The following is a 24,444-nucleotide window of genomic DNA, read 5'->3' as shown; positions in this document are numbered from 1 at the left end:
TTATTATTATTATTATTTAATGCGTTCTAAAAATTAAATAATTTAAGAAATATATATATAGAGAAATACTATTGACTGTAAAAAAAAATTGAGAATTGAATATTATTATTATTTTTATTATAATTAGTATTATTATGTACTTATGAATGTTGGGCTTCCTCCATACCTGATTCCTCTCAAGAGTCCTCATTTCATCTAACTATCTCAAGGAGTTTTTCTTTGCCACGTTGCCTTTCGATTTTTTTATTGGGTTTTTGTAATGTTCTGTAATGTTTTGCAATGTTCGTGACAGGACTAGAAGAAAACGTCGAAACTAAATAGGTGCGGAACCTTTCCTGAAGCGCCTCTTGTTTCACACGGACTGTTTAGAGAGTACTCGTAAATATCAGTAAAGATGGCGACGCTCATGAAGAAGCCACATGTCGTTGTTGAAGATGGAAATGGTGAGAAATTGCACTTTTACGATCAAATTATAATGTAGCACATATAACAGGATACGTATTATTAATCGTTAATTAAACGACTGTTCGTAACTCAAACTTAGTCTCCTTTTACAGTAGATAATGTAACGTTAGACTCTACAGTTAGAATACACAATCATCCTCTTTGCAATTAGTGACTTGCTGGATATCTGACTTGTCTTTGCCAAAAGTGTTACGCGTTTTCTTATCTCCATGGATTACATTTTAACTGCCTAGAGTTATACAGTTTAGGGTCATTCTAACTTTACTGTACAACACGCGACTGCAAATTCTCCCAACTAACTTCATATGGTGCATCCTGATCTGCTGTTTACAAAACAAATTTCAAGCATTTAAGCTTTTTGATTAAGAGATTAAGATCAGGCGAAACAATTTCAGTCATTTGTGTTTTTACAACATTTCACTGGTTGTCTATTTGGTCACTTTTAAAATTAAGCAGCAGCTGCTTGAACATAAACCGTGATGACATAGCGATATATATATATATATATATATATATTTTTTATCTATCTGTCTGGATGTTCAGAGGAAGAGAGTGGAGTTTCTGATGACAGCATCAGTAATGATGAAGAGAGTGGACCAGAAAGTGATCAGGATGGATCTGATGTGGGAAGTGATGTAGAAGACAGCGGTGATCAGGATGGAAAGAGTGAAGAAGAACAGAATGGAGACGCTGAGGAAAATCCCAACGCTGGATGGGCAGAGGCCATGGCCAAAGTCCTGGGGAAAAAAACACCAGAGAGCAAACCCAGCATCCTCCTGAAGAACAAAGAGCTGGACAAGATCAAGGAGGAGGAGAAGAAAGAGCGTCTTAAAAGAAAGAAACAGGTGAACTTAAGATTGACCTTTTTCAAAGCTGGGCTTTACCAAATCTCAAATGAATTTAAGATTTTTGTGAACAGCAATTTTTTTTTTTTTCAAGTCTAGAAAGGGGTACAATTTTATTTAATATTAAGCTTTAAACTAAGTGTACAGAACTGTTACTCACTATGGTACTAAAAACACTTTAGCTACTGTCACTTCTAAGAATCAGCATGTAAATGAAAAGAAATTTAATTAATTTAATCTTGGAGCAAATGTAGATGTTACTTAATGATGTTCTACTTTTTCATTTGTGAACAGTGGCAATGCACAGTATGAACTTCTAAACTTTTGAAGGAAGATTAAAAAGAGATGTAAAAAACACCCTTTTTCTTTGCATTGCATTAGAGAGGTGTTAAAAGGCACATCACATTGGAGCATGTTTTTTTTTTTTTTTTTTTTTTCTTCTTCTTATGTATACATATATAATTGACAGATTGAAAAGAAACGAGCATGGGAGAATATGTGCCGAGTGAAACCTGATGTGGTTCGAGACCGAGAGCACGAGAGGAACCTACAAAGAATTGCTACCAGGTGAAACATCATTCAGTCCCCGTTTACCAACACTATTGTGATTAGCCAAGCAATTTATGACCTCTTGAGCTAGTTTCAGTTTAATGTAGTTTATTCTTTCTTTGTGTGATGCCTTTAGAGGTGTGGTGCAGTTGTTCAATGCGCTGAAGAAACATCAGAAGAATGTTGATGAAAGGATGAAGGAAGTTGGGGGCTCAGAGAGAAAGAAATCCAAAATTCTGTCCTCCGTGTCTAAGAAGGACTTCATTGATGTCCTTAGAGGAGCAGATGTGGCTCGCGCTTCGACCGTCAAGAAAGAGAAGGTGGTGAGATTACTTTACTTTCCCCACACACTTGCTCTCTCTCTTTCCTCTTCCTTTTTACATGGCACATTTTCCTTGCTTCAAGTCAGCATGAGTTTACCAGTGTTTTTATTGTAAACTAGAACAAAATCAATTTAATTTAAAATATAAATATTAGATAAAAAAAACTTAAACAAAAATGAATAATTATCTGTAATAAGATTAAGTTGAAGTACTAAAAATACTAAAACTGAAATAAATTAAAGCTAAATATAAATATTTTATAATAAAAAAAACTCAAACTAGTAAAAATAAATATTTTCCATTCAGCAATACACATAACGTAAGTAAAATGGGTTTTGAATGCCATTTCGTGTTAATTTTAAAATAACAGCATTGTCATTCAGTGTAGATTTACGGTAATCAAATTACTGACCACTGCCACCAAACAATTTTTTTTTTTTTTTTTTTTGCTCCTTTTTGTCAAAAGGGGTCTCAAAGATCTTTACAGATCACATCTTTAATCACAGTTGTCCTTGGCATTTACTGTTATTATTTTTTGTTGTTGTTGTTTTTTAACTCACTCTTAAATGTTACTGAATATTCAGATTTAGGGATGCACTGAAATTTCAGCCACTGAAAATGGCATTTTTCGTTTTTGGCCGAAAGAGAAAAACAGTCGAAAATATAAGCCGTATGCCGCCCTGCCCCTCAGTGTTCAGAGCTCAGGTTTCACTCTCGCTCTAGATGTTATCACTGCGCGGTGTGAAACGGATCGTAGTTGATCCGTGATCCATATGGACCAGGCCCCATGGTTCGGCACGCATGTGTTTCGCGGATTATTTGCTAAGTTTCACCATCGATTCGTAACTCGCGCGCTGTTATCTGTGCGCACAGCTGCACACACCCGAAGGGCGCACAGAGAGGCGTGTTTCAGATAGTGCATGCGAACAGTGAATTGATTCCTCTTTTGCATCTCCATGCGCTTGAACGGACATATAAAATTGTCAAAATACCAGTCTGGTCAAGTATTCTCATAAACACAGTCAGTTATGTCTTTAAATGAACGTAAACAGTTGAGAAAGAAATCGTATAATGTGTATCATTTTATTGGATCCGTGCATTCAGTCTTAAAGTGACAGCAACCTGCTGCTAAGTCATTAATGTTAATCAAACAACAAAGCTTTTAAAGATTAATCTAAATTTAATACACAATAGTATTTTTTTTTTTTTTACATTTAGACCGAATTATTACATGTCTGTACCTGAATACACTACAGTTAGACTTTACATTACCTTGTTGTACTTTATTTATCTATGCTTGTAAAATATATATATATATTTTATTGGCTTGTATTATTATTATTATTATTATTATTTTCAATTCAGTATCATTAAAATCATTGAATTTCATTAAAAAGTCTAGTATTAATACAATTATACAAAAATAAGCTAATTTAAAATAATAAATAAATAATTTTTAAAAGCATTTTTGGCCTCAGTTTTCGGCCAAGTGCATCCAGAATTTTCAGTTTCGGTCCAGAATTTTCATTTCGGTCATCCCTATATGATTACAGTTATATTAAATAATAATATCCTGGCTCTTTCCAGTTTTATAATGGCATTTAGTTTTTGAAGCTCTAAAAAGAGCATCCATCCATCATAAAACTAATCCATAAGACACCAGAGGGTTAATAAAGGCCTTTGGAAGCGAAGCAATCAGAAGGCCTTTATTAAAGGGTTAGTTCACCCAAAAATGAAAATTCTGTCATTTATTACTCGCCCTCGTGCCGTTTCACACCCGTAAGACCTTCGTTGATCTTCGGAACACAAATTAAAATATTTTTGTTGAAATCCGATGGCTCAATGAGGCCTACATAGGGAGCAATGACATTTCCTCTCTCAAGATCCATTAATGTACTAAAAACATATTTAAATCAGTTCATGTGAGTACAGTGGTTCAATATTAATATTATAAAGCGACGAGAATATTTTTGGTGTGCCAAAAAAAAAAAAAAAAAAAACGACTTATTTAGTGATGGCTGATTTCAAAACACTGCTTCAGGAAGTTTCGGAGCGAAATGAATCAGCGTGTCGAATCATGATTCGGGTCGCGTGTCAAACCACCAAACTGCTGAAATCACATGACTTTGGCGCTCCAAACTGCGGATTCGACACGCTGATTCATTATGCTCCGAAGCTTCCTGAAACAGTGTTTTGAAATCGGCCATCACTAAATAATTGTTTATTTTATTTAATTGTTAAATAATTTGTTTTTTTGGCGCACCAAAAATATTCTCGTCGCTTTATAATATTAATATTGAACCACTGTACTCTGTACATGAACTGATTTAAATATGTTTTTAGTACCTTTATGGATCTTGAGAGAGGAAATGTCATTGCTCCCTATGTAGGCCTCACGGAGCCATCGGATTTAAACAAAAATATCTTAATTTGCGTTCCGAAGATCAACGAAGGTCTTACGGGTGTAAAACGGCATGAGCGTGAGTAATAAATGACAGAATTTTCATTTTTGGGTGAACTAACCCTTTAACCCCCTGGAGTCATATGGATTACTTTTATGATGGCGGGATGCACTTTAAAAACTCAGGCACTATTCAAGAAATGCATTGTTCTTTTTAGGGATGTCCTAAGCCGATCTCAAGGATCGGTATTGGGGACATTAAGCATTTTTTTAACTGATCGGTATTGGCTATCCTAAGCTCAATCCTTTATATTACGTCAGCTGTCATGCAGGTGTCGTGCAGTAGGTGGCGGTATGCACCTTCAAATGGGTTTGCCAACTGCCACTAAAAGGAAAGGAAGAAGCTCAAATGTGTGTGCAGTGAGGTCTGTTCTTATGTGTCACACACAAACATTCAAGCTTCCGTGTTTGGCATGTTTGATGCACACTTTTGTAATGAATCCCTCAAGAGTAATTTATTTACGGTTTATTTTTATCTGCCATTAGACTATTTGACTGCCTAATTTACTTGGAAGTGTGAACCAAACACTAGGAAAATACAAGTATCGAATTAAGACTCTGTATCGGCAGATACTCAATATTCATTGACTCAGATCAGATCGGGACATCCCTAGTTCTTTTGCTTTTCTTAATTTCATTCATTGTGTCCACTTAGTTGCACTGTTTACATTACAGGTCTTACTGTATTTAGTCATGTTAAGAACAATCCAAACATAGCAGTGTGTGATTTATTAGACTGATTCTGAACTCGTCCTCTTGATTGATCTTAGCAGCCTGTAAATGTGAAAGTGGAGAATCCATCCTGGAGCGTGTTGAAGGATGATTTCATGATGGGCGCATCCATGAAGGACTGGGATAAGGAGAGTGACGAAGAGGATGGAGGAGAAGAGGGCCGCCGTGAGCCTTCTGAAGACTACAGCAGTGAATCAGACTGATCCATGTGCGTAGAGTAGTGCATACAGACAAGTGTATTTCCAGACCCTGAGATCTGCCCTGTGCACAGAGAGAGAAGACTCGACATTACCCAGAGTTCTCAGAGGGTGGATTAATGATACCGGAGTAGGGAGAGACGCTCATCTGTGATGTTGCCCTGATCTCCTAGTAAAGCTGGGTCTCTTTTTGAGTGCATTGATGAGTGCTGCAGGTTTAGCCAAACCTCAGTGCTTTATTTATGTATATAGCCATTTATATCAGTGTTTTTTGCTAATAAAAAATTTCTGTCATGATTTCTGTTGGCTTTTATATTGATACAGTATATCATTTTAAATAAACAATAAATATAAAGATAAAGTGAGCAGTATGGAGAATCATGGCTGTTAATTTCAAAATATTATTAGACCAATCCAAATATTGCGGATTTACGATTAGATAATAACCGTTTAACGTCACTCTTTATTAAGTGTTTATAATGTCATGTTCTTTTTGCTTTGTTTTAGTCACACATGTAAGATGGTCACTTTCATGCTTCCAACGGGCAAGAATTCACTTGCACAAAACACGTTGTTCAGCACAACCATGTTTATCCTTGCTGCAAGTGAACTTGGGATTTTCTTTAACTTTGTGTAGTTTTGTTCATGGATTGAGGATGAGATGCCATGCAACTTGTTTATTATTGGCTTAGCTTCTATCATTTGATGAATTTGTGCACAACTACTGTATAGTTTGATTTGATGCTGAGACCTTGACAGATGTGACAGGTGTGAAGGGGGAGGAGAATTTATATGTTCGTCAGGTTTTTTGACAAAGACTTCCACCTCACTCCTTGTTCCTGGCCTCCTTGTGGTGCAATTAATGAATTAAGATTCTCTTCAAGATGGCTTATTTTGATCTGTTTCCAGGTCATGGGCTGGACAACGGAGGAGCAAGGAATCGAGGAAGCATCAATTTAAGTATCACCCTAAAATGAAATTTCTGTCATTAATTACTCACCCTCATGTCGTTCCAGCCTCGTAAGACTTTCGTTCATCTTCGGAACCCAAATTAAGATATTTTTGATGAAATCTGAGAGCTTTCTGTCCCTCCATTGACGCCCTTTGCAACTACCATTTTGACGCTTCAAAAAGTTAATAAAGTGATTGGAAAACTAATCCATATGAATCGAGTGGTTTAGTTCAAATTTTCTGAAGAGACTCGATCGCTTTTAAAGATGAGAAGAATTAGTTTAGGCTTTTACTCACATGTAAACAAACCTTCCGGAAATGTGCCGCATAACACACCAGAATGAACCTCATTGGTTACACAGCACATTTGGCAGTCAATGGAGGAACAGACTCTCTCAGATTTCATCAAAAAGATCTTCATTTGTGTTCTGAAAATGAAGGAAACTCTTACGAGTTTGGAACGACATGAGGGTGAGTAAATAATGACAGAATTTTCATTTTGGGGTGAACTAACCCTTTAAGATCAGAGACTGTCAAATGGATGTCCAATCCTGGGGTGCTTCTCAATACTCAAATTGACGTTTCCTCAATTCCTTGCTCCTCTGTTCTCCAACCCGCGACCCGGAAACCAATCGAATTTAGCCACCTTGAAGGGCATCTCAATTCTATAATTGCACCACGAGGAAGCTACCAGAGGAGTCATGAGCGAGGATACACAGGTGTATCCTTCCCTCGCATCCTAAGGGGGTGGAGCTGAGACGCGAGGAAAGGAAAAGAGTATGCACGAATAATAAATGAGAAGTACCCCTGGTCTTGGGGGCTCAATGTATTGCAGAGTTTAGCTCCAACTTTACCCAACACACCTGCCTAGAAGTTTCTAGTAGAGGTTCTGAAGACTTTGATTACCTTGGTTCAGGTGTTTAATTCGGGTTGTAGCTAAACTCTGCAGGACAGTGGTGCTCCAGGAGCAGGATTGGGCACCCCTGCCCTAAAACAAGCCTGCAGTAGACTAGTGTCTTCCTAATTAAACACACATGAATCATCTCTTCGGCTCAACTAAAAATGGGTGTTACAGATAAAGGAGTCATCCAACATGTGAACAGTTGGGGGTACTACAGGAGCAGGGTTGGCTCCGAAGCAGGATACTTAGGTCAGGGTTTTTCCAATTCTGCTTCTGGAGGTCCACTGTCCTGCAGAGTTTTGCTCCAACTCTGATCATACACACCTAAATAAGCTAATAAAGGTCTTCAGGATTATTTGAAAGTAGGTGTTTTATCACGGTTGGAACTAAACTCTGCAGGACAGTGGACCTCCAGGAGCACAACATTCCTGATTTAGGTACTTTTAATCTGATTGTCATTACATTAGACATGTTGCACTAACATTTCACAAACACAAAGTACAAGTTTCCAAATGTTTCTTAGTCGGGGTCTAATTCTGACTGTAGAGGGCCTATGTCCTGCACAGTTTAGCTCCAATTTTCCCCAACACACCAGCCTTGAAGCTTCTAGTAATCCTGAAGATCTTGATTTGCTGGTTCAAGTGTTTGATTAGGTTTGGAGCCGGATAGGTTTGGCCCTCCAGAAGCAAGGTTGGACACCCTTGGCTTTAGTGATGCTTTAGTTGACCATAGGGAGGCGCTGCTGTCAAAGTAGTGCAGTGCTCTACCGCTGGTTTGACACTCTGACCTCTAGGAGAAGCCGGTTCGGTACATGCAATCTGAACTCCTACTGAATTTATACTTTCCATCATGATATGGGCCGTATGGTGTATTGTATTCTCTTGAGCTCATTGGGATTGTAGGTTGTAATATAACAGGCCCTTTTAGCAGAAGTGCACTGTAGGCCTCTCTGATTGGAGGGTTGCCAGGAGTTAACCTTTGACCTTCAAGGGTGCAGCCTTGCCGGAATGACAGTTGTGCTGATTCTAGACTTTCTCTTTATCTCTCTCAGTCGAGCTATGTGTACACACCCAGTTGGGATATATTTACCCAGTGTCTGAGAGGGTACGCTATCACCCTCAGAGGGTACAGCACTTCATTTTGGCCAATGCAAAACGCCCATTTGTCACGACAACACTGTGACCTGCCACTCAGGAATGCCCGACCTCACCAGGGCATGTTGACACAGCGCCCTAGAATGGGTCAAGCTCCTCTATTGCTCCCTTACTGCTCATCTTTTCCTGTATCACAAAATTTCTTCCTCATTTCATCAGCTTGCTTGAGTCCACAGCAAGTGATTGTGAGAACAATCAGGTGGACCATGCAGGGAAAAAAAGTTGTGCAATTTCTCTACACTTAATATGATTTGGCTTATTCCTTTACATCCTTAACCTTGTTCTCCCTCCCTCACTCTCATAGAGTCTTACATCTGTCTTTGTTGGTACTGATTTAGTGATAACATCTGGTTTACAGCAGTTGGTAGGGCTTTCGGTGGGGTTCTGAAGGCCTGTCATTCCTGATAGATTACTGGAGTGTGGGCCGGGTACAAAAGGCTTTGGCAAATTATAATTTTTTAAAGCATAAGCTCAATGGATGGAAGAGTAAATCAAGCAGGTGCGTTGAGGGAGGCGGAGGAAGAGTGGAAAATGCCTGCCGTTACATGTTCCACACTGCTTAGGCCCTGTGATCCACCAACTTTTAGCAACCTCCCGAAATAGGTTATCAGCAAGATTTTTATACGCTGATGCAACAGCTGGGCCTGCTTTCTCAGTCCTTATCAGTTGCCTGTGTCATAACAGTAGTAATACCATACGCTACTATTTGTATTTTTTTGTTTTTTTGCACTATACCAAATGAAGCGAGATAACAGTACAGATTAGATGGGTGGTTTCGTACAAGGACTTCTGTCTCATTTCATTGAATTTATAAAGGCTATAAATATAAACTGTTCCACACTGCAGAATAATAAAGTGAACATTTTATTCCTGAAACCTCAATACTGTTTGCCTGATGATGGATATCTTACATGTGGACAGTTATGATTAATATTTGTGTGTGTGTGTAATTTTAAAATATCAACCCTGTTATCATGATACTGTAAACAACTGATAAGTGGATGGTTGTAAAAATATCTCTTTCTGAGAAGCATCTTGAACACACAAGACTTGCAATGTCAAATGAATACTCTAAAACTAGTAAATTTCTCAAGGCTTAATTATGACCAAACTTATTTAAAATGTTTTGATGCTGCAATGTAATGAATTACAATTACAAAAAACAATTAAATACATTATACAATATATAAAATCTTACAAAGTTTAATTACAACCTTTCAAATGACCTAGTTAGTTTTATTTGTTTATGTTGTGTATGTATTGTACTTCCACTTTATCGCCAACGTCAACCATCTGAAAGACTTTTTAAAGAAAACATTAAAGTTTTTAATGACCTTGTTATATGTGTAACACTTTGATAAAGTTGTAAATATTTACAGTAGCCTATGTTTTGTCGATGTACCTTATGAGCGTTTTTGCTATTTTGTGGTTTACTTTGATTTTCTATTGGGGAGGTTCAAATTAGGGTCCCCCAGTCGGGTTGTGCCAGAGCGAAAGTAGCCTACCCAGTGGGCGTTAGGACCTGGCCGCAGTGCTGAAGCGAAACGACACGCTGAGATATTTACACTGAAGTGCTCGGTAAACCCGCGCGCTGACGAATCTCCCGGTCTCACCGTGATGACCACAACCACGTGGTGAAGTCAGTCCTATATAAATCTCCCTCTCCAGCCGGCTGCCTTCAGATGTGCATGTGTGTGCTGGCACAGGGACCGTTGTTTTCCACCAGAAGGAATGGAGGAGTGCGTAAACTGAAAAGGAAATCTCTTTTACCTGCTCTTACAGTAATTTATCCCATCACTCCGTACTCTTTTCTGTTCCACGACTTTAGGACGCGTGAGACAGGTACAGCTTTATTTTCTTCAGCATCTGCTGGTGCCAAACGCGCAAACCTGTGCGTCAGAGGAGAGGCGATGCGACTTGCGGAGTGAGCAGAGGCTTTTCCTGGACCTCCACATCTTCTCATACACTGAGGGCGAGTGGGAGGCGTGATTGCGCGGCGGTTTGGAGAGAGTTCGCGGCGCTCTGATGCGGTGGAGGTGCGCGCAAAAAGCCCGCAGGCGACGCGTCTGTCATCAACAACTGCATCAACAGAGCTCTGAGAAGCAGAAACTTTTGATGGCCAAATCAACGGCTGTTTTAGTGCCCCGTGCTTTTGTGCACTTACCATGAAGTGATTTGGAATGAAGATCTTAGTTTCTCTCCCGCATATAACGGATCTGACAGACCATTTCATGTGGGCACCTCGGATGGATTTGCAGGTACAATAAAAAAAAAGAGAGAGAGACGTTTGCCATTGACAATAAAGGTTGAAGTTGGATATTTTAGTGAAATGATTAGGCTTCTGCGTGACTCAATTCATTAATTAGCATTTTCAGACTCGCTTCTGGTACAAAAACAAAAGCACAAAATGAACTTGTACGTCTTGAGTCTCCTTCTGACCTTGGATTTAGCCACAGTGGCCGTTAGTTTATCCACATGCAGCACTCTGGACATGGACCAGTTCAAAAAGAAACGGATCGAGGCCATCCGCGGTCAGATCCTCAGTAAACTCAAGCTGAGCAGTCCTCCTGAGATCTACCCCGAGCCCGAGGAGGTATCCCGGGACATCATCGCCATCTATAACAGCACACGGGACCTGCTGCAGGAGAAAGCCAACGAGCGAGCGGCCACCTGCGAGAGACAGCGCAGCGAGGAGGAGTACTACGCCAAAGAAGTCCACAAGATAGACATGCAGCCTTTCTACCCTGCCGAGAGTGAGTGTTTCAAACCTGTTTCTGGGGTGGGGTTGAGTAATGGTGTAAGATTTGGGCTTGTAGGTTCAAACCTCGATATCGCTGTGTGTGCGGAAGTCCAGTAGTGTAAATAGGATCTCATGGGCCCAAGTGCAAAACACTTGATGGGCTCTCTGCCACCCTCACCCTCCCTCAGCTTAAATGAAAGAATGCAAATAGGAATACATGTAAACACTGCTATTCATAACAATCATTGTTTGCAGGTGATCTTCTCAAAGCACCTTTTTAACTATCAAAGTACTAACAATGCACATGACAATTTTATTGATATTTTAGTGTCTTTTTGGTTTTTTATTGAGTTTTAGCCTCATTTTGCTTTGGATAAAATGCAATATGTGTGTATATAGAGAGCTTTCAAAATTGAAAATTGGCATTTACTCAGTTACCACAATCATTTAACATTGTGGCTTGTGGTTTCGGCTGTCACAGAACCCCAGATCCACCCGCACCGCCGGTAGTGACGCCACTGTTTAAGGCACTTCCCATAAAAGAACCAGCTAAATGACTTACTTAACTTCCCTTCATTCCCCTAATCCTTAGATACCACTTTAGATCTGGTTCATGGTTTATTATCTTCTTTATGAAATTTGTTTTGTAAAATATCCTACATAATTCTAAAGAAAATATGATGCTCTATAGTTATAGACTGGAGTATCCCATTGTGTAATGTGAACCTCATGTCAAATGTAAGGTGAGATTATTTTACTTTGCTATCCAAGAACTATTGCCAGAGTCCTGACTACATTCTAAATTTGTCATTTAGTACACATATTAGAGGTTCAGTCCCACTGGAATAACCAAGCTTCTTTTTCAAGCACACAGTGGCAATGCATCACCCCTTGGAGGGGTTTCAATCCACAGCCTTTCAGTTGCAGCACAGATTTAACCACTAAGCCACAGTCACCACATCACAGGCTATAGTGTGGTCTCCCCTGATCAATATTTGTGCAGCTGTCTGCAGTGAGGACCGTCAACCCTCGTGCACCATCTTTACGTTATTTACACCAATTTGCTGGGCTGAGCAATCATTTGAAAGGATGTTTCATGTTCTCTTTTAGCAACCAGAATGTTATCCTCATTCCTTCCCCCATTACTCTCTCTCTCTCTCACACACACACACACACCACGTTTGAATAATGCTTCTCAGTGTACCGAAATACTACCCCACTGTGTCTTGAAAGTCAGTCCTATATAAGCAAATCAATGCATTTAAATGTCCTTATTGTGCCATTAATTATGTAATCATTGTGAGTTCCCAGATCAAATGTGAGTATACAGCATGAAAGCAAAATAAACGAGGAGATCTTTTATGTCCCAAGGTATATTTTGCATTAAATGTTATTCTTGGCTCTGCCGGCTGTATAAATACTCCAAATATGAATAGAGATGGCACAGTGCCAGCCCCAGTCAGTTTACGGGATATAAATAATCCTGTGTCAACGATCAGAGAAACGGCGCTGATTATTTTAGAATTGAACTTTGGCAATCTGCACTTTAAGATTGTGGGTTAGATCACAATGGCTCTGCTCCAAAACCTGAGCTGCCTACGTATAGCATTTGAAGGCATCATAGGCACTCTCCTTTGGATAAAGCATAATATGCATCACATTTTCTAATCAAATTCAACAGTTTGAGCTGATATATATATATATACTGTATATATACACCAAATGCACTGAATCCACTTTGTTCATTGTTGAAGTGAACTTTTGCCTGTATGGTGATTAGATTCACTGTTTTGGACGTCTGCCTTGAACTTGAGCATGCAAGTACAGAATGGCTCGTCTGGTTTGTGATGTGAGTTGTCTGCGATGCGGTGTGCAACAAGTTTAAAGCAGTATCACATGTGTCCCTAATGGATATTGAAATACCAGAATGCATTGCGATGAGCTCAAGCGAAGCAAAACAGAAATGTTGATTAGGGAATAACAGGGCTAATCTTAAGGAAAATGTGCTTCCCAATTCTCAGTTGAAGATTATCATTATTTAAATTATCATTCTTTTTAAGAATACACAAAAATATTTTAAAAAAGAGTAAAGATTCTGAAAGCTTTGCAGTAGTAACAATGCATATATTTTATTATATGATATAATATCACAGTTTTAATATGATGGTTTAATTACAAATATGGTGATTATCTCTAAGGTCACACCCAACTTAAATGATATTTAAATGGGACCTATAATGACCCTTTTCACAACTTCAAATTTGCCCCTATTTGGGTGTGAGCAAAAACACAGTTTTTGTGTGTGTCCCTTTAAATGCAAATGAGCTGCTGCTCCCGGCCCCCTTTCCAGAAGAGGGCGGAGCTTTAACAGCTCACGCTTCGGTTGCTCAACAACAACAAAGCTGGAGAATCTCACGCAGCCAAAATGAGGATTGTCAGTAACGGTGTTCAGCCTTACATTGTTCAAACCGGAGTCGACACTGATGGAGAGACTCAGGAAGAAGTTACAACTTTTAGAATGAAACTGGATGTTTCTGAACGGTTAGTGGATAAATTTATGTAGTTGCTGTGGAGTTGATTCAACTCATCGACTAGCATGTGCCGTCATGTTAATCTTTTGTGCAAATCCAGTATGGATGACCACTATACATAGTGTACCTGTTTGCCAAACAGAGCCATACACACCAGGCTAACGTTTATGATTGCTATCAAATGCTGTGAATGGTCTAATATCTTTTTCCAAAATATCGCTCGGACAGAAATGCTCCTTTTTTTAGCAATCAAGCTTACCAGGGTCAACTTGCAGGCTATCCAAGCGAATGAGTCTCTAAATAGTGTTCTGCGCTCGTCTGTGCAGCCAACGACAGAACAGTTAGCATGCTTTGCTCAAACTTTTGCCACGGCGTTAGAACTGGTACACTGCTGTCACTTGTGAAAACAAAATGGCGGTGCCGTGGGTGGAAACGTGCAGATTAAGGGGCGGTAATATTATAATAAGATCCCCTTCCTACGTCACAAGTGGAGCGAAATCTGAGCGGCTCGTTTTTTCACATGCTTGCAGAGAAAAGCTTGCCAAAACTAAGTTACTGGGTTGTCCTTTTTCACATTTCTGGGTTGATAGATGCACCAGGGACCCGATTACAGCACTTAAACACGAAAAAAGTCAAATTTTCATGATATGTCCCCTTTAAAATCAGAATCTGACCGTATCATGATAACAAATGGAAAAGTAAGCCAGCTTTTTTTGTCAATTATTGTGCCTTTAGTCCCAACATATGTTGATATGTTGATTTAATTACCTTGTACAAAACTGAAAAATCATTAACAAGACCTTTGTCTCCAAAAGTATGTTCTTGTATTGATACCCATTTGCCACATAAATCTACAACATTTAAAAAAAACATTAAATATTAGATCAAATTAGCGCAGAATGATTGCATCAAGAATCAGCCAAATTTACACTTGCATCGTGAAACAGTGATGGTTAGTATAGTGCTGCAAAGAGTTTTTGTACCTTCTAGTGGTTTAGAGGAGAATGTAATCAAAATGCACCTTTTACCAGAGTGTGAATTTAACCCCGTTGTACCCTACAAATATAATTAAAAAGTATGTAAAAAGTATGGACTAAAAATAGTTAAAAATGAACAAATGTGCCAAATATTTGTCTGCCATGTACTTTATTTAAAGTTTAATGACGTTAGCTTAGCAACACGCTAACATCAAACTTTACTGAAATCAATTGTGAGTCAAGTATCCCATGCACTTCCTATGAGGAGTGCTATTTGTAGTGACTGATTATGTAGAGCGTTCCAAATCGGTCAGTTGTGAGATTCCATTTCAGTTCAGAATCCTTAGAAGGCAGCTGCCTATGTAGACAGTGCAGATTTTGGAACGGAGCCAATGTGTGGCAAAGAAACAAAGAGCAAATAGAAAAGAAAACAGAATATATAGGACATAGTTAACTTTTTTTCCTGGACTTGGAATGAAGTGTCCTGTGTCAGAATAATGTGTTGGCTAATAAACACATCCAGCCTATCAGCCTTATTTGGTTGGACGCCAGGAAGCGCTCGCAGGCAGCACTGCAGGGCACAACGGCACTGGAAGCCACACAAATATGTGAGAGAGAAAGAGGGAGATATAGAGTGGGGCTCATGCGGAGACAGAGCGCTGGCAGAGCCCACACAGCACTATTTAAACTAGAGAGCAGTGTGCGTATACTCCGCACCGTGCCACATGCTCCATGGAAAATTCCACCCAGAGACCCACTGTTGCTGGGGTGTGGAGCTGGAGTCACTGGAGAGGTTCTCCCCTCTCCCCCACCTCCAGCCAATCTCATGTGCTCTTAAAAATAAAGGTTCTTCAGTGGCTCTTGGGTTCAGCAGTGAACTCACTTCTGATTAAGAGTTGGCTGGATGGTTCTGTGGAGTTTAAAGGGGACCTATCATGCTTTTTTATATTTTCAACTTTCTTGTAATGTTGCTGTTTGAGCATGAAAAAGGTCTGCAAAGTCCCTCCAGCGGGAGTTATTCTCTATATCAGTGTCACTGTTTCTGAAGTCCCTGAAACGCCTCCATTGTAGTCTTGAGTTTTCTTCTGGGAACAAACACGTCACAATATTCCTCATTTAAATAATTCATATGCAGAATAAAGGGGCGGGGCGTGGTTGAGTTAGTTAGTAGTGTGTTAAAACTGGCGGTTATGGTAAGGGGCGGGACATTTCTCAAACACGCTCGAAGCGCTTGTCCAATCACAAAAGACACTGCTCCACCCGACAATCAGAGCATGTTGCGCTCTTCAGAAGGAGGGGCTTCATAGAGACAGGAACTAAACAGAGCATTACTGAGAGACTGGGAAGAGAGAAGCTGCAACAATGTCAAATATGGGGAAAATAATGTGTTTTTTGAACATTCAAGCATGAAAACCAGTTCAAGTACAGCCCAAAAACAAAATCAAGACTTTATAAAAGGGCATGATATGGCCTCTTTAAAAAATTCTTGTGGTGTATTATGGTTTCTTCAGAACGACATACTGGTTTGGGGGTTCTTTAAAGGCAGGAACACACCAAGCCGACGGTCGGCCGTCGGGCAGTTTTTGTTTGTCGGCCAACTAATTTTTCTCAGTGTGTTCCGCACCGTCGGCTGAAGTTGGTCCTCGTCTGCTTTTTTTCGGCCGATTCGACATGTTGAATCGGCGTCGGAGCTCGTCGGTCTGTCGGGCCATCTGATCATTCTGATTGGCTGTTCAGCTACTGCCACCTGCTGGTACGGAAAGGCATTTCATCTTACGCAGGCGCAGAACAGACGTGCTACTTGGCCGTTGGCTGTCGAGCGTCAGTTTGGTCTGTCAGGGCAACTGTGGACCCAGACGCTGCCGACGTGAGCCAACCCTGCAGTCTGCTTTCGTCGCCACTAGTTCGTCGGCGTCGGCTTGGTGTGTTCCTGCCTTAAAGCACCAAAATAAAATGGTACACTTTTAAAAATTAAGGTTGTTTATTTGCATCAATGAAGAACCTTTAACATCCACGGAACATTTCCATTCCACAAAAGGTTCTAGTGGAAAAAAGTTCTTGACAACACACTAAGACAAAAATGTGCACTGAAAGGTTCTGAAAAGTTCAGAGTCAGTTAAAATGTTTTAATGTGTTTGAAAGAGGTCACTTGGCTCACCGTTTACTTTATCAAAAAATACAGTAAAAATTGTACTATCATGAAATTTACAATTACAATTCCTGTGATCAAAGCTGAATTTTCAGCATCATTACTCCAGTCTTCAGTGTCACATGATCCTTCAGAAATCATTCTAATATGACGATTTGATGCTCAAGAAACATTTATGATTATTATCAATGTTGAAAACAGTTGTGCTGCTTCATATTTTTTCAGGATTCTTTTATAAATAGAAAGTTCAAAAGAACAGCATTTATTTGAAATATGATTTTTTAGTAACAATGTAAAAGTCTTTAACTGTCACTTTTGATCAATTTAATGCATTCTTGCTGAATGAAAGTATTATTATTATTATTTATAAATATGATGATCCTCAAACTTTTAACCAGTAATGTATGTTCTTGCATTGATAGAGTTCTTGGAGTGTAATGAAACCAGGCTCTAAAACCCATTTTGGTTCTAATTGGAATATTTTTTTAAGAGTACTTTTATTCACCAAATTGCATCAATTTTTAGTTTACTGCTTTATTATTAGCAAGAACGTTGCCCATACATCATTCACACAGTAAAACACGCTCACAACACCGGTTATTTACAGCCACTCTCGTGACACATGGATTATTCTGCCCCGTTATTTAAGAAACAAACCAACTCGTTTAAATATTGTCCGTCTTGCAGGAATGTCCATTAAATCTAATGTCCCATACAGCTCAACAGGTCCGTATGTTTTCACTGTGGTATTAAATGTCCATGCATGCATAAATGCTAACATACCGTGGCCCCACCGGTCAGTTTTTAAACGCAGGTCTCTTGGAGCCCAGTACAGAGCTCCCTTGTGACTGTATGCACAGGAACACAAGGCCGCCTCTGTGCAGCGGGACCAGGCTCTAGGAAATGGTTTATGTTGCAGCCGTTTTATGACTTTGTGTGGTTTATGCTGTTCAAGAGTATATGACTTAGTATATACGTGCTTTGAGTGCTTGCTGAAGTATGCTCTCTGTTTGCGCTGGATATCAGCACTGTATTTTTTGCCACTAACACACCTAACCTGTTAAAAAATGACAGTGAGTCATTGAGCAAAAACAGCTGGACGTGGCTGTTAAACTTCTTAACGTTATCTCCTCTGAGCAACTAAAATAGCACTCATGATTACACTGTTAAACCAACTTTCATGCAATTAATAACTAGCCGAACAAAAGCCATTTCTAAGCATGAACCCAGCTAACAGGGAACATTCTCAGAAAATGGTCTGGAAATATTCTCTCAAAATTATGAACAAACATTCTTCCAGTAACGTTAACAGAACATTCTTTCAAAGTTATCTGCTATTTAATAATGTTCTCAAAACATTAGCACAAAAACATTATTTATACATCATTCTTGGAAGTTTTTATCGTTTATCAGCTGGAAAAAAAAAAAAAAAAAACTTGTTCTGAAAGTGATTCCAATTATATCGTTCACTCAAAAAAAAAAAAAAAAGGCAGCTGTGGTTTCCAGAATAATTCTGTAAAAAAAAAAAATAATAAAAATGTAAACATATTTATAAAACAACCTATAAATTTTACAGTATAAAACTGTCATTTAAAAAAATTAACCCAGTAAATTCAACAACGCCAACTGCTACTAAAATCTGTTTTGTACCTTTAAAATATACTGACAACCACCATAATGCAGGTAGCAAAAGAGGAATCCACATGAGGAATCATGATTAAGTTCATCACAATTAGCTTTTCCACAGGCAGAAGTATAAACTAGTATATAGCAGGTGCTCAGAGTCATTCACGCTACCACAAAACACCATCATTATTGACACAGATGACACTTGAATAATGCAATAAACATTCATTAAACAACAGAAGAAGTAACATAAAACCCTAATGTACATATCTGATAACAAAAACTATTAAGAAACATGATTATTTAAACAAAATACCTTCAAATGTGAAGTGTCACACAGGGAATTCTGAGAATGTCAGTTTACATTTTTGTTTTACTGTAAATTATATGTTGATTTGTTCTTTTTTACTTCTAAAAACTGTACAACGTACAACAGCTGTCAAATTTAAATTGAAATGTCTGGTTAGATCTTTTAGAATTTTTCACTGTACGTGAACTTACTGTTAACCTATTAACAGTTTTTTTATGACACATTAATGACACAGACAACAGCAAGAATATTAGGCTGCTGTCACTTTAAGAAGGAAAGCACGGACCGAATAACTGACACACATCCGGTTTCTTTCTCAGCTGTTCACTTATGACATAACCGAGAGAAAACTTGCTGAGACGGGTATTTTGACATGATTTTGTGTGTATGTGTCCGTTCAAGCGCAAGTAAACGTGAAAGAGGAATTAAATCGGTGTCTGACTCTCTCTCTCTCTCTCTGCGTGCGCGTGTTTCGGGAGTGTGAGGCTGTGCGCACAGATAACAGCTCGTGAGTCACGATTTTCACCTCTTCTTCCACTTTGAATGTGTTAATTGGTGAGACAAAACACGTCCAAATGATAAACTTTCACTCTAAGATGGTTAAATTTAGCAGTTAATTCGTGAATCACATGCGTGCCGAACCGTTGGACCTTATCCGTACGGATCACGGATTAACTGCGATCCGTTGCACACCTAATAATTAAATAATACACTTATCATCATGATTGCTATCTTACCAGAGATGGAGAAAAATCCTACTCCAGTAAGTAAACGTGTGAACCGGTCCTTGGTACTCAAAAGTGCTTCCCTCCATGTTTTCTGGTGCGCATCGTTTATTTTTACCACGCATGCCCACCACTTATGTGCACCCCTGCATATTCTGTTCATATGTGTTCATATTCTGGGCGTCTGCTTACATAGAATGCTTTATTAAGTTGTGTACAAAATTTGATGTTTTAATATCACTGTTAATGCATTAAGCCACGTTAAGCTTTTTGACTCGGTGATCCAACTCTGTCATGTCCTCTATCAGTATGCAGTGAACATGACACTGATTGAATGTGTGTTTATTCTCGACATTTCATTTTGACTTTTTTCTCGAAATTTAACTAATTTTTTTTCTCGGAACACAGCGACTTTATTCTCAAAATTAAATTATTTTATTCTCAACATTGTATTTCAACTTTATTTTCTCGAAATTCAACGTGTTTTTTTTTTCTCAAAATACAACAACTCAAAAATTAATGAGTTTATTCTCGACATTTTATTTCAACTTTTTTTTCTGGAAATTTAACGATTTTTTTCTCGAAACACAATGTCTTTATTCTCCAAATGTAATTATTTTACTCTCAACATTGTATTTCGTCATTTTTCTCGGAATTTAATTTTAAAATTTAAGAGTTTAATCTTGCATTATAATGACTTCAATCTCGAGATGGTTTTATTTTTTATTATTGCTTGGCCCTAACCCTCTTCCATATGCTGGACATTTTAAATGTTCAGAAAAAAGTTTCTTCAGTAGAACACAAATGATGATTTTTAACTCCAACCGTTGCAGTCTGTCAGTCGTATACTGCATGTTAATGGGAACTCCATCTATAAGAGAAAAAAAACATGCACAGACAAATCCAAATTAAACCCTGCGGCTTGTGACGACACATTGGTGTCCTAAGACACAAAACGATAGGTCATAGAAAAACCAAACAGTATTAATATGATTTTTTACCTCTAATACACCACTATGTCCAACTGGCGCTTATACTTCAATGTGTTCGAGACATCACTTCCATTGTCAGATCGTGTACACACCTCACACACCGGATGCGCAAGGCAGTTGGACATAGTGGTGTATTAGAGGTAAAAAATTGATATAAATACTGTTCGGTTTCTCGCACAAACTGATCGTTTCGTGTCTTAGGACATCAATGTGTCGTCACGAGCCGCAGGGTTTAATTTGGATTTGTCTGTGCATGTTTTTTTTTACTCTTATAGATTGTGTTCCCATTGCCATGCATTATACGACTGACAGACCGCAACGGTTGGAGTTAAAATTCATAATTTGTGTTCTACTGAAGAAACAAAGTCACCAACATCTTGGATGCCCTGGGGGTAAGCAGATAAACATCAAATTTTCATTTTTGGGTGAACTATCCCTTTAATGGGAACGTTAGCAAACATTCTTAGAAAATAGTTTTGTTAGCTGGGGATATCATTCATGCTCCCCATTATTTGTAATAGCTTAAATTTACATTTTCATTAAAGCGAATTAGCGAAATTGAGCTTTGCCATCTCAGATTGACTTGATCATTGCTTTAGTTTCAGTATTTGGCATTGTAGAAATATTTTGAGCTCTTACACTCTTTTAATGATTGTTCAGCACTTTAATCGTAGAAAAAACCTTTCCAGTTTTCATATAGACAGTTTCATATGATTTATTATAGAACATTAATCATTACAGGAGTTTATACAATGTTTGATTTGTGTTTATTTAATCACCTTCCGGCCTTACGTGAGTGAATGTACTGAACTATAGCAGGATACCTGTAACAGTGTAGTTCACTGAGTAAATATACGTTGTCTCCTGTACACTACACGTACTAACATAAACCTAAATGTTCCTCAAAATGAAGAATGACTGCAGTCAGTGCCAGACGGCTCACATTCTACCCTGTGGGTAAAATCACTGAGAATGCCAAAGGATCCAGATCATACTAACGCTCATTTTCGCTAATATATCATTAACAAGCATTATGCTCAACATATCAGTCGTTCTTGTACAACCAAATGAAGGAATGTTTGTGAAAATGTATGAATCAAGGTTTCATTACTTCATCAGAATGTACATTAAGTAGTGATTTGTTGAGAGTTATATAACGCACTAATGTACATTGATGAAGTTATTATGAAGTGTTACCCAAATCTCTGTGACAGTGAGGTTTTGTCTCTAAGCAAACATGCAGTCATGAAAAGGTTTGCAAACACCCTAAATTTAAACCCGCATCGAAACAGTATTGCTTTTGTTGCTATTTCTGCTCGTCTGAGGTCAGCCATTCTGTTAGTTTAAGAGCAAAGTAATTTGTGCCTTTTAACACAGTTGTAGACAGAAGTTGCTCTTTTATCTCTGAGAAAATTACAGGGTGTACAAACTAATTTGTTACATATGGCAAATGGCGCTAATTTTACCCAAATAACAACATATTCCAGAGAATATCTGTCTTGCTACAGTATATAAACACGCTCACAAGATGATACTAAATGAATCATAGATTTATGAGGAAGTAAATAGTAGCTAAACGATCTGAAGATCTAGTGTTTTATCATTTGAAACCTAACAAACTTATTTTAGAAAGGTCTGCTCGTGCCGTCATCTTTCCACTTGCTTTTTGATCAACTGCAGTGACGTTTAGTCATTTCTCTGTGTCCAAATACAGGGTCCTCTGTGCTTGTTTAGAAAGTTGAAGTCGTTCTTGAGTGTGTTTGGAGTGCATGGGTGTAAGAAGTGTGTCAGCATTTGTGTTCGTTCCAGAAGAGGCCGGTGCGTGTGCATGACGGATTATGTTTAGTGACTCTGAGAGATCTCCCAGCGCCTCTCCCTCTGTAAATAAACACAGGCGTGCGGACAGGCCATCCCAAAAACAACCCAACACAGCAGAGAGTGTGGGCCAAGGGCGGGCGCTTGAACCTCCACTGCGCTGCCTGTCACAGCCACTCACGTCAGCTCTTCTGGGGCGTGCGTGGCTGTTTTTTGAGCCGATTTGAGTGATATTGATGGATACAAATGAAGTTTGATCTTGAGCAACCTGCAGGAGAAAGCGTGCATTACATCATACAGCCAGCCAATCAGAGCATGCTATTCCAACCCCACGTATTGCACACAAAACTGGAAGGCACTTTATCATACTGGCAAGCTCTAATCTTGGAGTTTAGGCACTTTCCAAGAGTAAAATGTTTTTTAATCACTCTGGAAACGGTTGTTTACAAGGAAACAGGTTGATACAATGAGCTTTGTCTTAGTAGCAGCATGTTCACAAGAAGATGAGCATATTCCGCTTTGCTTTCTGAGTTATGTCAATGAAATAATAGGTTCTTATCTTTAGGACTGGGAGAAATTCTGATCAGAGTTTTCTGACCCATTATTTCAAGTTTAATGTTTTTGAAAGAAGTCTCTTCTGCTCACCAAGTCTGCATTTATTAGAACAAAAATATGGGGGAAAAGTAATATTGTGAAATATTATTATTACAATATAAAAGAGCTGTTTTCTATTTTACATGATCACATGATCCTTCAGAAATCATTCTAATATGCTGATTTGCTGCTCGAGAAACATTGTGCTGCTTCATATTTTTATTGAAATGGTGATACATTTTTTCAGGATTATTTGATGAATAGAAAGTTAAACAGAAATGCAAGTTCTGTCATGAAACTCTAGATGGCACAGGCTAATAGGTCCTTTAACTCAACCTGCTCGTAATCACATCATTATCTATTGCACACAGATGATTGGTTCCTGCTATATCAGTAGCAAATGAGCTCGCTGCTCAACTTTCAAATACTGTACGTGGTTAGCATTTGCCTTAGCAGTGCAGCTCGCTTTCAGAAACCCTCCACCTTCCCCAGCTCCACCTGTATAGATCTGCTACGGGTAATTCATGTACTCTATATTGTACAGCAGCAGCATGTCTTACTTGCTCACAGCAGCGTGTCGTGTATGTATTGGCAATAGAAAGTCCTGTACTTGCTCTGCAGCAGCAGCAGCGTAGTTGATCTATTCCGCCAAGACCAAACATATCAACAGTGTCATACCCATTACCATGTCAAACACTCAGAGAGTTGTCACGAAAGAAGATTTATTTGAAATATAAATATTTTGTAACACTATAAATGTCTGTACTGTTACTTTTGATCAATTTAATGCATCCTCACTGACCCCAGACTATTGAATGTTAGTGTTTTGTTTTTTTCTCCACACAGTGACCTATTATTGTGGCATAATCTATTTCTATAGTCTACATAACGTAAATGCACCCCTGAATGGAAGATAAAAACCAACTACGGCTGGTTGTTTTACATGTGAGTCAGTCTTTTCTTGTCTATGTGTTGGTGGTTCTTTACCAGAATGAGCTGCGATGTGGACCAGACATTTGCAATTTAGTCAGAGGTCTGGATGAGTGAGATTATCCACCAGCTATTTATTTATGAACGTCTACTTTAGCACATTTCTTTGGGTTCCCTCAGATGTGAGTGCAAGCTGTTGATATTATGAAAGCTTGGGGAGAAATGTACCGAGTTGGATCTGAGCATTAAGAGTAGACTGAGTGCAGATTTACCGCCTGTGTGTTTATACAGAACATCCTGATCACAAAACCCTCGGTTTCCTCATAGCTGCCTTGAGAGATTTGGTTTTGGTCCACCAAACATCTCTCGGTAAGATTCTCGAGTGGGGTTATTGTCGAAAAAGGGGGACTCGGTACTTACGCAAGACCTGGACCCTCTTCTGCTTCTACTAGGGAGTTAGCGACAGCCAAACTGCAT

At 38.8% G+C, this 24,444-nt stretch overlaps 2 protein-coding genes across 5 annotated transcripts in view; both read left to right on the top strand.

Moving 5' to 3' along the window:
• Positions 1-275: 275 nt before the first annotated feature.
• On the top strand, positions 276-5,937 carry rrp15 (ribosomal RNA processing 15 homolog). Of its 4 annotated transcripts, none has more exons than XM_051864917.1 (5): positions 276-443; positions 1,009-1,310; positions 1,780-1,877; positions 1,996-2,179; positions 5,417-5,937. In XM_051864917.1, the coding sequence occupies exons 1-5, from the start codon at positions 395-397 to the stop codon at positions 5,576-5,578; spliced, it is 795 nt and encodes a 264-aa protein (XP_051720877.1). In that variant the 5' UTR covers positions 276-394; the 3' UTR covers positions 5,579-5,937. The 4 variants fall into 4 exon arrangements, with proteins under 4 accessions (XP_051720877.1, XP_051720875.1, XP_051720876.1 ...); XM_051864915.1 differs by having other exon boundaries at positions 5,414-5,937; XM_051864916.1 differs by having other exon boundaries at positions 1,996-2,182.
• A 4,278-nt stretch (positions 5,938-10,215) lies between these two features.
• tgfb2 (transforming growth factor, beta 2) overlaps positions 10,216-24,444 on the top strand; it is a 46,790-nt gene continuing 32,561 nt past the window's right edge. The window contains exon 1 of the mRNA XM_051864911.1: positions 10,216-11,331. Coding sequence (XP_051720871.1) covers positions 10,986-11,331 — 346 coding nt within the window. The 5' untranslated portion in view covers positions 10,216-10,985. The remainder of the gene's footprint in view (positions 11,332-24,444) is intronic.

The sequence above is a fragment of the Ctenopharyngodon idella genome, chromosome 16 (assembly GCF_019924925.1).
Source record: "Ctenopharyngodon idella isolate HZGC_01 chromosome 16, HZGC01, whole genome shotgun sequence".
NCBI lineage: Eukaryota > Metazoa > Chordata > Actinopteri > Cypriniformes > Xenocyprididae > Ctenopharyngodon > Ctenopharyngodon idella.
The sequence above is the reverse complement of the archived record's forward strand: the minus strand, read 5'-3'. Positions and strand labels throughout refer to the sequence as shown.

Bases quoted from the DNA above. Each gene is read 5' to 3' on its own strand.
- rrp15 (XM_051864914.1), top strand. From the start codon at position 395: ATGGCGACGCTCATGAAGAAGCCACATGTCGTTGTTGAAGATGGAAAT. The intron at 444-1,008 runs GTGAGAAATTGC...CTGGATGTTCAG, and splicing joins CGTTGTTGAAGATGGAAATG to AGGAAGAGAGTGGAGTTTCT. The intron at 2,183-5,413 runs GTGAGATTACTT...GATTGATCTTAG, and splicing joins CCGTCAAGAAAGAGAAGGTG to CAGCCTGTAAATGTGAAAGT.